Source organism: Brachycentrus maculatus, unplaced genomic scaffold (genome assembly GCF_059751285.1).
Source record: "Brachycentrus maculatus isolate JH-2025_06_01 unplaced genomic scaffold, ASM5975128v1 h1tg000211l, whole genome shotgun sequence".
Lineage (NCBI taxonomy): Eukaryota > Metazoa > Arthropoda > Insecta > Trichoptera > Brachycentridae > Brachycentrus > Brachycentrus maculatus.
In genome coordinates, this window is record NW_028280962.1 from 301,871 (window position 1) to 316,616 (window position 14,746).

Sequence of the window (14,746 nt, forward strand, 5' to 3'; positions counted from 1 at the left end):
GAGTAAGTTGCTATAGTTGTTTCTAACGGATTTCTATCGTAATAAAAATGTGTTGTGATTAATTTAATTTTGATATTGAAGAGATTTGGTTTAGGCTTTCATTTTTAATAAATTCTAACTTGGTTTTTAAATCACACGCAGTAGTTACTTATACATATTTTTGAGGATCCTGTGTTGAATGTCTCCAACTAGACACATTGATAGCGAGCACAAAAATAACAATTTCACAACGACACGTAATACAATTTGATGATGTGATAAGTTCTCGTGTCGGATTCAATTATTTCTTTGTTCCGCTATAAATTACAAATTGGAGTTGATATTTTCACATGTAACACCGTGTCCTTATTATGTTAATTTAATTTCAATATATGTGTATCAATAAAATGCAAGTTGAACTAAATTACTTAGTTTTTTTTTCTTCTTATAATATTTCCTTTACATTTTTGGGGCATGTATCTAATAGATACATTGTTGTACTCTTGAAAAGCAGCAGAAAGGAGAAAACTTGATGCCTTCCAAATGTGGTGTTGGAGGCGCATGCTCCGAATTCCATGGACAGCTAGACGCACCATTCGCCATTCGCCTGGCGTCCATTCGCCAGGAACTACGCTTGGATGGCTTGACTCTGGCCAATGTCTGTACACGACAGATTCTCCAGTTCTTTGGACACGTTGCACGTGGCAACGAGGATAGCCTGGAATGACTAGTTGTGATCGGTAGCCTGGAGGGAAAGAGAGGGAGAGGAAGATCCCCACACGATGGACCAATCAAATTAAGGCAGCAACAAGCACCTCGGTGGTTATAGCGCTACGTGCAGCGCAGTCAAAGGATAACTGGAGAAGAGTCATTGCTTCTGCAAGGGTCACAACCCTCAGCAATGAGGAATAAGACGGAGAAGAAGAACTCTTGAAAGGATTTTGGGCTCGCTGGTGAGGTGAGGTGAGGCCGGGGATTGTAATGAAAACACTTTGAATTGAATTATTGGTATTTATTAAAGTAATCGATTATACATGGCCGTTGACGCGTAGCGGCGGAGTTCGGTACTGGTCGTACAGACACGTCACAGTACTGGTGTGATCAACTGTGATCACAGGTCGAGGACTGAGATGAACTGCGAGATGACTGAGATGGTAGCTCTGGCTATATATACCCTCCAGATCCTATGTTCCCCTCCAGACATTATTCGATACCTGGGACGTGCAAAGCCGCATTGGTCGTTCCATTGTTCTGTTGAGTGCTTTCCTCGAATAAACCATTGTTATCTGCAATTTGCAACTGCAACCGGTGTCTGGTGTCTTTATCGCTTGTAGATGTTACTTGATATTTAAAGGTGAAGACACCACAGGATCAAACAAATTACATTATGATTTTAATTTCGACTTCCAGGAGATTTATTCCATATGGAAGTTAACAGACTTCTATGTATCCTTCTTCAAGGTAACACTGAAGGACGCAGACCTCTGAAAAGATGGAAAGACAGCTGGGAGTCAACATCCCAAGAGCGACATGCGGAGGCACAAACAGATCCCTGGGATCTATAAAAAGAAGAAGAAGGAAGTTAACGCTTTAACTATGTGGTGTATTTATTGGTCGTCTATTTAACGCCTGCATCCTAACAGGTGTGAGTCGTGGCACCTCACCAAAGCTCAGAGCAAGAAACTAGCAAGTTTTGAAAATAGGTACCTGAGGCGAATACTGGGTATAAAGTGGTCAGGAAAGAGGATGTGAGGAGAAGAACCCAACAGCCCCTCATACTGGAAGTCCTGAAGAGGAAAAGGTGGACATGGTTGGGACATGCCCTTAGAATGCCACCTGAGTGCATCAATCCCTCATGCCTCTTCTTGCAACCCCGAGGATTCCGGCGCCCCGGAAGGCCGCTGACGACCATTCACCGACTATACTCAGCGGAACTTTGTGATGCCAGACTGACCTGGGAGGAAGCCAAGGAGATGGCGCGTGACAGAGCGACTTGGAGACGTCTCGTGTTGGCTATATGCTCCACCTAGGGAGCGAACATGGAAAAAGAACTATTTAACTAATTTTAAAGAAATGTCTTGGCTATGGAATTAAAACACATGTTCAAAAATGGTAACCATTTTATTAAATGAATATCATCAGCACATACAACAGGTATACAAAACATTACTGGTCTTTGGTCTACGTATATATACACATACCTTATATACGTAATAAATAATTATATTCATATTTTACACTTTCCAATATAAAAATACATAATGACATTGTAGCATGAAATTAAACGTTAACAAAAAAATGCTTTGCGTTTGATAGAAATAAAAAGTTTGATCAAACTGTCCAGGAATGAGTTTCTGCGGAAAAAACTATCTCAGGAGTGAGTTTTGCTATTTATTTTCAAAACTTTTTATAATTTAATATCATAGCAATTTGTCTTGAATAAATAAAATATTTACATCAGTAAACATGATTTATATAAAAATTATTCATGTTTTATTTCATGGGTTTTCTTTGACAGCGCCATTACGATGACGTTACACAAACTTTGTTTTAAGTAAAATTTCGTGGGTAAAACAAAAAAATAATGTGAAGTGTTTAAATAAAACCACAGATGGCAGTACAAGTGCCATTTTAGAAATAAATTTCACCGGGCTTTAGTTTATAAGTGCGGGCGTACATATACGCCCATACTCTTTTGAAGAATGGTTTGTTTGGACGACTATGGCCGTACTCCCGGACAGGTTAAATGATAAGGTTACTAGTCAAATTGTAACCGTAAAAGTGTACAGAAAACAACATCTCCGTTATATAGTCCAAAGCTAAGTTACTGCTGACCTTTAAAATATTACATAACATTTTGTGATGCTCGGGTCCATATGTAGCTTATTCTACATACTACTGACATCTGTGGAAATAATCCCTAAAGATCATTTGTATATGTATTGTGGGTATACTGGCAAAAAACGTTAACTCGAAAATATGAAATTTCAACTTTATGATGCATATGTTCAACGTTCTTTAAACTGAAAAAATACATTAAGTAGTTTAAAATGTCATATTTATGTGGTTTTAAAAGTAAATTAAACTTTTAAGTTTAATAGCGGGTATTTTATGCAGGCTCTAAAGAAAAGAGATTATTCAAACAGGGGTTTTAGAGTTAACATTTTTTGCCAGTATACCCATGATATGATTTAATTGGGGTATGTTGATTTCTCTCTTATATTTATATAATACAGTGAAACCTCTATCCGTCGTTCCTCGAATAATCGTTTTCCCGGATGTATGGTTTATTTCTTCTATCCCAACTTAATTTCATACTAAACTGAACCACATCGATCGTTTCTCTATCACCATTTACCGCATTTATCGTTCGAATTAAGCTGCATATTTGATACATTTTGTCTGTTTTTTTTACATTATATCCAATTTTCTTACATTCAACGGCAACGTATGGGATAGAAACTATCGAAAGCTTGTGTAACTGATAGCAGGAGAGGTCGATATTGATGAAAAGGAGCCGCTGCCTGTACCTGCATTTCCAGAAGCGTGCTCACTCTTTGAAAGAAAACTTTCTACAACGCACATTCAATAACCGATGCTGAAAAAAATACTATTTGCAAAGCTGAAAATATACTATTGACTTACGAAAATAAAACAGTGTATTTTTTAAAATTCTATTCAGGTTAGTTTTTTTTTTTTTTTTAAAAACATTTGCATCTGAAACATGTATTCTTCTTAGAATTTTAGCCTACAAATGGTTATGCAGATTGGGAGGACGGTATCTTTACTCGGTCGTATCTATTTGCGTATTGACCTCTTAATCCCGCATTCATATTTCATTTTAATAGGTCCCTTTAAAAACTATAGATAGAGATTTCACTGTATATATTTTATATATTAAAAGCATTGTTAACGTTGTGGTATGGTAATATAACACTCTCCTTACCATTCACTGTTCACTCTGTGTAATACAAGTTTAAAAAAACTTTATTTAAAGTGGTATTACACAAAGAGACCGATAAATCATAAGGAGAGTGTTTTATTTCATATCACCCTGGTTAAAAATGTGTCGGTCTGATGCAGTGCAATGCCCTATGCAACATTGGGTGCGAATAAGCGCCGGAAGAAGAAGAATGATTTTGATAACTTTTGTAGTACATATTTACAAAATATAAATTATGTTTACATACTTAACTTGTAACTTAACAGTAATATGTCACCATCACGAAATTGCATAGAGAAAATATTTCTGAATACATATTGTCCAAAATCTTTAAAGGTTTTCTTAAAATAACAGTCAATTATACTTAGTTGTGTTATTGTCAAAGAAAAATATAATTATTATAGATATTTCAACAAACAAACTCGAAATATTAAACTTTTTGGACATTTTAAAAATTCAATGAAATCCAGTCTTAGTTATTAATTACATCTTCATTCATCCAGATATGCGGTGTAGTGGTTAGCACATTTGATTACTATATGAAAAGTTTCTGGTTCGATTCCAACACTGGTTATTTTAAAGTTATTTTTAAATGCGGATAATTTTATTAGTCTACAACATTTTGAGTGTGTTCACAAAATCTGGATTATATCCAATTACAGGAGTTATTTTCATATTATTTTTTGACATCTCATCAAAGAAGAATATGGAAGTCTGGACATTCACGGGGCTGACGACCGTCATAGGCTGGTTTAAGTGATCACTTTACACACGTGAAACATTCACCAATTCTACCCATTATTGACAACCACACTACTCAAATTCTTGGAAGTTCTATATATATATATATATATATATATATGAACCAATTTTGAAACATTGTTCTTGAATCACTAGAACTTCACTAGAGACATCTATTGGTGAGATGAAAAGAAGCTTTTTTTAAGCATAATAAATGCCCAGACTTCCATATTCTTCTCCATCTTTGATGAGATGTGTAAACTTTTTTTTTTTAGTATTAATTATATTATTAAATTTAAAGTTATTTTATTTATACAAATGACTTCATTCCACACTTATTACGGTAACTTGTATGAAATTACTACATACATTTCTCAATTTAAAAATTTAAAAATCAAAAGATTCTTTTAGAAATCCAATACACTACAAAAAGTATAGTGATTATTATATGATACAGTATTTTTATTTATTAATAATTATTCGTAATTACGTTTGTACAAGGTAATAAATGTTAATGTCTTTTGTTGACTTTTATTTACACAATTAATTAAATAATAAATGCTGTAAACGGTTAAGAAATAAAACTAAAAAGTAACAGATCTTCATAAGTAGTATAACACCGATATAATGGCAGAAAAAATAGTAAAAAATAAATGTTTGTTATTTTCTTCAAATAACTCACTCCTTTCAAGAACGTCATAAATCAAAAATCGTCAATTTTCAGTTGAGTATATTTTCGGAATGCCCAGAAAATGTACTATATCCCAGAAAAAGAAGCATATTTTTAACTTAATATTTACCCGCTACAGGGCAGAAAGCGTTGTTTTTGCATTTTGAAGATAAGGTATTGTTTAATTATTTTTTTAGTAACTATTTTTTTTTTCAAATGGAGAAAAAATCTTCAGGTTTTACCTAAAAAGATCTGTTGCACAATAAAAAGTTCAATAAGTGGCTTGATATTTATTTTTAAACATTAAAAACGTTCTCCTGGAAAATCAAGTTTTTTGATTTGTGACGTTCTTGAAAGGAGTGAGCGAAATAACAAACACATTTGTAACTATCTTTACATTCTCGGGAGCATAATTTACAAGCACTTCAGTTTTAAAAAAATTAAATTTTAAATTTCAAATAATGAAATCCTTTTTAGTGAAAATCTCCCTATAAAATATGTTTTTATTGAAAAAAAATTATAGTATGTATTTTGCTTAAACAATAAATGCGAGCAAAATCAAATCACGTAAAATCCATGTTCCCTGTTTCAAAACAAAGTTTGTGTTCTTTTTTGATAAAGAGAATATTTGTGGAGGTCCTCACCAAAAAGTTACATTTCCAATATTGCACAAATAAATCCCTTAAATGCAAATCTGTTCCCTTTACTGTATTCTATCGAAATCTTAATTAAAGTTGCGACAAAACGTGACCAATCCTGTGTTAAACCAATATGAAATTATTAAATCGCACCAAAACATAACAATTTTACTATTATAGCTGGAATTATAAGCTAGAATTCCTGATTACTTAAAATCATTTATAATGGAAATGTAATGCTATGGTGAGGACCACAGTTGTAGTTTTATTCTAATACACAATCTCCGGCGCAAATGCATAAAAATAATAAATAAAAGATGTTTCGATGATACAAGAGACTGTTGAAAACAAGCAGGGTTGCTCTCATCAGTAATATTTAAAACAAAACAAAGGTCAAGTCCAAAGGACGGTCAATCACTATCACCACAAGGTCCTACAAGGCGACGTCCCTATACTTGGTCAAGTCGTCGGATTCATTACCCATGGAGGTCTTGCTAGAGCCGTAGCGGCTGTCCATATACTGCCGTCTGCTCACCAAGCTGTCTGGCCCGTACATCATGGGCCCGTAGTAGACCTGTTCTCGAGAGACACCCAGGTTGAACGGGTCGTGCTTGACGTCCTCAAACGACCGCGGCGGCAGCAGATTATTACCATAAGCGCTGTACATGTTTCTATTATTGACTTCGTGAAGCTGCTGGAGTTCTAAGAGCGACCCGGACCTTCCCGGAGCGTTCTTGCGACAGCGCCTGTCCAGGCTTCTGGTGTAGTGCGGGAAGACGTAGCCCGGAGGGATGTTGGTGTAGAAGAGCTGGTGATGCGGGTGGGGCTGCAAGTGGTGCTGATGCTGGTGCAGATGAGGGGGCAGCTCCTCCATGGAGGGGTGCCAGTACTTGGACATCTTCCCGGAGAAGTCCTGGGGGGCTTTCTGGATGAACTCCTCGCGGAGATCGGGCATCGAATGCGCAAATTTACCTAAAAAATAACACAAATTCTAAAAATAATACTTGGCTTCACATACAGTGTTTGAAAATGATGCTGAATGCATTGAAATACATGTCACAATAGATTTGAAGAAATAGTGGTATTTACGAAGTAAAACTAATAAAAAATTGATAGATTCTACCACAAAGTGACTGCTAAATGGATTATCAAAGATGTGTTACTTTATGTGGTACGAGTGACTCACCATCAAATAGCATTAACACATTGTAGTCGGGCGCTTCGAACAATAGACTCTAGCCTATAGCGGGTGTTTTTTGCGATTAGCGCAAAAATATATCGCTTTCTTAAAATTGACACAATTTCTAAACCAAATAATATTTTCGATTGAAATTTTCGATTGAAAAAAAAGAAATCATAATTGACATTTGACCATCAAAAATAAATTATAATCATAATTTTTAATTCAGTATTCCGTATTTCACAATTTTAGAAGCATTGTTAACTATAAAAAATAGTCTTCCCCTCCGAGGTATCATTCCCTATACAATACTAATATATTCAAATAATAACATACCAAACAGTAAACAAAACAGTGCGAGCGGTATGAAAAATAGTCCAATACATGAAATGGCTCAAACTAAACTTGAGATTGAGATCGCATAAAAACTCTAGATTTCTGGGGATGCCTTTACAAGCGACACACTAGCCAATCTGGACAAGACATCTCAAATAACGTCAACAGACTATCGCCTAGCACCCAGGTAGCAAATTACCCTTCAACGCGTTTTATTTCACGCTGATAACAAACCCGTATATTGCCGTTTCCCGCCGATAACCGACAGTCAACAAAAACGGCATTTGCCGTGTCCCGCAGTTGACCGACAGTCCGCGAAAAACGGCAAATGCCGTGTCCCGCCGACAACGTGTTAATACAGCACAAAAATCCACTGTGAAAATGACAGTTTAAGTTCCAAAAAAGACTTTAACTAAGAAAATATATATTCAACAAATTACAACTCATGACACTCAAACAATTATGTATATGCTAAAACAATCCTTGCATTCAAAAACTACTCACATACATCACAAAATAACAGCCTCAAGCTAAACGACATGCAAATCACTGATAACATCGCATGAAAACACTCATAGACCCACAAGATCAAATACAAATCAAGCAAAGATACATTTGGTCCTATGACCAACTATGAACTTGGAGTATTACGCGATAAAGCTCTTCAACCTACTCTCATTATCCTTAAGTCAGTTTAAAACGAAATGATTTATAAAACAGCTTTTAATAAATAGATAAATGAGGTAGAGATAGGAAGAAAATACTTGGATCGTATATTTGGCTATATCAAATATAACAGTCAAGTAATAACAAGTTTGTAAAATGAACTTCCGGCAAGTCATTATATAAAATAAAACACAAAAAACTAGATATAAGGGAACTTTTTTCTAAGTGTCTTATAAGATATCGCTTTATTATGAGCAATGTGAAAATGGAAATTACAGAAATGAAGTTTTTCTGGTAAATAAAACACTCACTTTGTTCTTTGATCATTCCGTAGTTGGTGTAAGCGAAGAGAGAAGGGGCGTCCACGATGTCAGTCCCGGGAACAAAGGAACTCGCGTTGAATTCACTCTCCGTCAAGGAAGGCTGCAAGTTGTTCACTATCTTCCCATTACTGAAAATGTACTAACTCGGTGATATACCATTTTATAACATATAAAATAAATTTGTTTAGAATCATTGTTGGTATACTATACAGTGTGATGCTAATTTATATTTGACTTGTAATTAAAAATTAATACAAAAAGAAGATATTAGGTCGATCCTAACCCCTCGTAATCAACCCTTATGTGAGTTTGATATCGATTTAGACCCAAAAAAATTTCTAAAAAAATTTAAAGCGTATACATTAAATACATACAAAAATCGAAAATATACAAGAACTATTGCTAAAGGTGTAGAAGAATCCCGCTTCGGAAAACTCCTTCAGACACATGGAACAGATCAATATCCAATGAGATTTTGTTCAACCAAGCGGTAGCTCTTCCTTCAGGCATAACCATCGGCAGGTTGGTCCTGTATATAGGAATGTGAAACAATCTATGCCGACGCTGTCTTAGGTAACTTCGGGAACATACAGACCAATGTTCCGGATAATTTCAGGATTATCCATCATCCCACGCAACAATGGATAAAAATACGTAATCAAAAACACATTCCTTCTAGTCTCTTGACTATTGTAGCCAAGCATATCCTGGAGAAACTCGGTTGGGTAGAGCCAAGGATAATAGCCGTACTCTCTTATGTAGAGATACTGAAGTACCTGTATATGAATATGTTGAAATTTTATGATTTAAACTAGGATGAGAGTTGAATACAAGAAGTGAGGATCAACCCAATATTTTGAGTGTGGAATTTTCATTATAAGGTCAAATTAAAAATAAAATATCGATAAGCAACGTAGCATAGTTGGGTTCTACCCAAATGTGCTACGTTGCTAAACGACGTCAACTGTTAAATTGGCATTGCAGGTTTGATTCCCGCCAAGTGAAAAGTGAATTTAAGAAATATTTCATTTAAACCTCTTAAGTAGTGAGATATTAATGACATTTTAAAACATTTTTCAGTCGGTTAAACATGTAACTAGTCGATAAATGATTCAATTGTGTTGTACCATCAATAGATGGCGTTGGTAGTCCAAATCTCAATATAATCTGGAAATATTCGAGAAATAATTATTACGCCCTAAACGTGGGGCCAAACTGATCTTTAGCCTGGAGGGAAGAGAGGGAGAGGAAGATCCCCACATGATGAACCGATCAAGTTAAGGCAGCAGCAGGCACCTCGGTGGTTGGAGCGCTACGTGCAGCGCAGTCAAGGGATGACTGGAGAAGAGTCATTGCTTCCACAAGGGCCACAAACCTCAGGAATAAGGAATAAGACGGAGAAGTTATATTTTTCAGGTCTAACGTTCCAATGCAACCCTCAGACAAGCTTCCCAAATAGAGGCTTAGCGGGTTATTTCTTAATAAAACTAATAAAATTCAGCTCTGTGGTCTAGAGCAGCGTTTCCCAACCTTTTTTGGATGGCGTACCACTTGGTACTGCTACCATCACTGTTAATTGTACCACTTTGTAAAAATTATTGTTCTTCGAGAAATTTGTTATTCTATTTGCATTATAAAATTTTATAGTATCCCGAAACTCCATTGATTTAATTTTTTTTTTTAAATATCAAAGGTTTTATTTTTTCTGATAAAAATGAGACATTTGAACATTACATATCACAATATTTTTTTTTATACAAATTAAAAGTTCCCAAGCTCATTTCTTGTCAAAATTTAAAGAAGTATGTTTTTAACAACAAATGTTTATTAAAAAAAAAAACAGAACCAAATTAAATTATTTGTATTAAAAAAAATGAAATGCGCCGCAGGCAATTTTTTTCCAAAAATAAACGATATTAATAAATACAGAATATATGAAAAATAGAATAGTTTTGATGATTTTAATTTTAATGTCTGTTTTTTTTTTACTTTTTATGTTACTATCTACTAACTATCCACTCACATACCACTGGTGGTACGGGTACTAGAGTTTGGGAAGCGCTGGCCTAGACTATGGATGTGTAGGGTGCTGGGAAGTAGCGGTTGACCTCACCTGCTGAGGGAGTGCTTCATCATGGCACTCTCTATGAGCTTGGTGGCGTAGTACGACTGGATGATCACTATCCCCACCACGATGGCTAGCAGCCGCACCAAGTAGAATATCAGCTCCGTCATGCCGTATATTGACTGCAGACCCTGCCAATCAAAACACAGCCTGATTACAACAACACAAGTCAAAACAAAGACTGATTACAACTACACAAGTCAAAACAAAGACTTATTACAACAGTACAAGTCAAAACAAAGACTGATTAAAACTACACAAGTCAAAACAAAGACTGATTACAACTACCCAAGTCAAAACAAAGACTGATTTCAACTACACATGTCAAAATAAAGACAGATTACAACTACACAAGTCAAAACAAAGACCGATTACAACAACATAAATCAAAACAAAGACTGATTACAACACAAATAATATAAATTACAGTAGAACTCCAATTATCTGAATCTATTGGGACTGGACCCCATTTGGATAATTGAGAATGATTTATTAAATACTATAAATAATTATATAAATACTTCGTTGATCTTCGTCAGGCGTTTGTTTTAAAAAAAATTATAGTCAAAGTCGAAAATCCCTATTGGCACAAGTGAGTCGTGGCAAATGGTAAAAGAATCGTAATAGCACGCTTTGAAAGCAGTGGATATTTATTTTTTATATGCAGCCAAAAATGTGCTAGTTCTGTTTTGGAAAATTTCAGTTTTAAGGCCCAGAATTCGTTAAGTCGCAACTTAATTTTCTCTAAATCCAGGTAATATTAAATTGATTTTTTTCATAAAACACCGTTTTTGTATGAAAAAATTAAGTTTTTCTTCGAGATAATTATATGGTTTTGAAAAGAAAAGAATTATTGAAAAGTAAGGAGTCAAAAAAATATTTTTTCTATATATTCTAAAATTTGTCCGCCTCCGTAGTGTAATGGTCAGCATGCTCGGCTACCGTTCTGGAGGTCCCGGGTTCGATTCCCAAGGGGGTTTAATAAATATAAGTGATTTTTTCACTCTAATATTTATTCAATATTACCCTGGACTGGCACCTGAAGCGGAGGGCTAATCAAATTTCTTTAGTGTATTAATGATTAAGATAACACTGCGTTTATATGATGCAGTGCTCTATGCACCATTGGGGTGCGGTAAGGGATTTATTATTATTATTATTATTATATTCTAAAAAACAAAAAAAAATATTATAAATACATTTGTTAAAAAAATCCGGCGTGGAAAGACATTTTTTTTCAGTTTTTTCCGCAGCACACCAACTAATCAGCACGGTACACCAGTGTGCCGCAGGACACACGGAACGCTGAATTAAAGGATAAATATAACTTCCAAAATTTGAATGCTTTGATTGTCAATCATGGGTAGAATGGTGAATGGTATAAAGTGATCACTAAGGTCGTTAGCCCTGTAAATACTCACAATTCCATATTATTCTTCATCTATGTTGAAATATAAAGTAAATTTGTATTTTATTTAGATTGCCAATGCCAAGGACATTGAATGCTATCGAATGTAAATTAGAGTCACAATTATTCATAATTTTCGTTGCTTAGTTTTGGTTTGTCCGCCTCCGTAGTGTAATGGTCAGCACGCTCTGCTACCGTTCTGTAGGTCCCGGGTTCGATTCCCAAGGGGGGTAAAATAAATATAAGTGATTTTTTCACTGTTGTATTTATTCAATATTACCCTGGGCTGGTACCTGAAGCTGAGGGCTGATCACCTTTCCTTCATGCGTAAACGATCAAGATAACACTGCGTTTATATGACGCAGTGCCCTATGCACCATTGGGGTGCGGATAAGGGTTTTATTATTATTATTAGTTTTGTTTTACAAGTGGAAAAGGAGGCTGGAAGCTTAGGGCTTCTGTATCGGATGTGGGGAGCTTTGAATGGAGTGCAGGATATTTACCCAGTATCCGATGCTCATATAGAACACGAAGCAGCACTCAGGTATGAGGATCAAGATGACGGCTATCAGCCAGCCGAGAATACACCTCAGGGAGTCCTGCACACACAAAAAAAAACAAACATCTTTATAAAATTGACAATAATAAAACAATAATTTATGTACTAAATGTTAAATCAAACACTGATTCTTTGAGTCTACTAAGTTGTATTTTATTGTTTAAAAAACACATATATATATATAAATGGCGCCCAAGAACTGGCAAACGAAGCATCGGCCGACCCCCTGCAAGATGGACTGACGATATAAGAAGAATAGCAGGAGTGACCTGGATGCGGAAGGCGGAGGATCGAAGAGGATGGAGACTCATGCGGGAGGCCTACGTTCAACAGTGGACGAACACAGGCTGATGATGATGATGATGATGATTATAATCAATTTTGTGACAATTGTTTTGCCTTCATGTATGGCATTTTCAAACAAATGTTCGTTTGAAAATGCCATAACTAGGCGAAACAATTGTCACTTTTCATTCATTAAAACCCTTATATGCACCCTAATGGTGCATAAGGTACTGCATCATATAAACGCAGTTATCTTAAGCGTCAACACACACATAGTTTTATTATGTAATAAGTATAGTAAAATGTGCCTTGGGAAAACTCATTGAGGGCGCATTATTTTGATGTGTAATTAAGTATGATGAAATTTAAATAAAAAAGATGAAAAATCTATTGCTATTGTTTTGATTCCCCTGGGAATTGAGCCCAGGACCACTAGTACGGTAAACAAACATACTAACCACTACACTATGGAGGCGGACAATGGTCTATAGAGAGGTATATTGGATTGTTGATTGCAGATAACAAAATGACACATAAGTATAAGAGTACACATGCATGATCTGGATTATAAGAGATAATATTTTTGTCAATTATTAAATTGAGTTATATTTGTACAGTTGTTGTGATAACATGAAAAATATTGACTTTTTACAACATGTTTTCCAAAGCAAGTAACGGCAGAGTGGGTCAATGAATTTCATTAAAAGCAATCATTATGATATAATGAAACAAGGATATATTTTTATGTTTTAACTAAAATTACAGTACAAACATATAGACCAGTGGTTCTGAACCTTTTCGATGTCAGGGAGCACTTTTGATCTTAAGGAAGATTTGCAGTACCTTCACCAAAACTAAAGATACAAAAAACATACGCAAATAAATTTTATTAAATTAATTGAACAATAGATGCTTAAATGTCATGTCGATAAGAAGTAACTGCCAAAAAATAGCTGTTTCAACTGTTACAGGACTTCCCCGTACTAATGAGCAGTAGAAGGGGTCCTCAACCAACGTTTCCAGATTTAACTATACATATATTATGTAAATTCACATAAAAAATGCATTTCTAACATATAATTATATCAAATCATGCCTTCAACCATAACCATAACTTACATGTAATTATTATTATAATACAATACTTAAACTCATTCAATTTAAATTAATTTTGTCAGAAAACATATATAAAATCATGGTTTTCTACTCCTGCCTTGTTGTGAATATAACATAGAATTTTGACTAGCTTCACACCAATCTGATGATGTCGGTTACGACGAAACTTACTTGCCGGTCAAGTAAAGTTCATGTGAAAAAAATTACATATAATATATATATAAAACCCTTATCCGCACCCCAATGGTGCATAGGGCACTGCTTTATATAAACGCAGTCTTATCTTGATCGTTTACACATGAAGGAAAGGTGATCAGCCCCCCGCTTCGAACCAGTCCAGGGTAATATTGAATAAATATTACAGTGAAAAAAATCACTTACATTTATTTGACCCCCCTGGGAATCGAACCCGGGACCTCCAGAACGGTAGCCGAGCGTACTGACCATTACACTACGGAGGCGAACAAATTTTATTCTTCATTATAATACATTATATCAAAAAAATGATCATACAGCTGTCGGTAAAACAGTGCAGGGAATGAAGATCTTACTGTGGCTAGTCCGTGTATGAGAACAGCTGTTGCGGTAGTCACGCCGATGTAGCACAGGGCGAGGAAGTAGGCCGGGGGGGGTAGCCCCACTTCTGACTCCAGAATCCATAGCAGCTCGTACGCGAACGCTATAGTGTAGGATATCTGAAAGACGAAAAAAAAACTATTCAAAAATCATATTTATCTTTGAAAAAATAAATTGTCATGTCCCAACCTTCACGCCCTA

General features: G+C 35.3%; 1 protein-coding gene across 1 annotated transcript in view; it reads right to left on the reverse strand.

Annotated features, from left to right (window-relative positions):
* Nucleotides 1-5,536: 5,536 nt before the first annotated feature.
* LOC148307068 (uncharacterized) overlaps nucleotides 5,537-14,746 on the reverse strand; it is a 31,059-nt gene continuing 21,849 nt past the window's right edge. The window contains exons 2-6 of the mRNA XM_088263975.1: nucleotides 14,521-14,664; nucleotides 12,513-12,608; nucleotides 10,590-10,732; nucleotides 8,465-8,604; nucleotides 5,537-6,943 (exon numbers count right to left, since the gene is read on the reverse strand). Coding sequence (XP_088120101.1) covers nucleotides 6,405-6,943; nucleotides 8,465-8,604; nucleotides 10,590-10,732; nucleotides 12,513-12,608; nucleotides 14,521-14,664 — 1,062 coding nt within the window. The 3' untranslated portion in view covers nucleotides 5,537-6,404. The remainder of the gene's footprint in view (nucleotides 6,944-8,464; nucleotides 8,605-10,589; nucleotides 10,733-12,512; nucleotides 12,609-14,520; nucleotides 14,665-14,746) is intronic.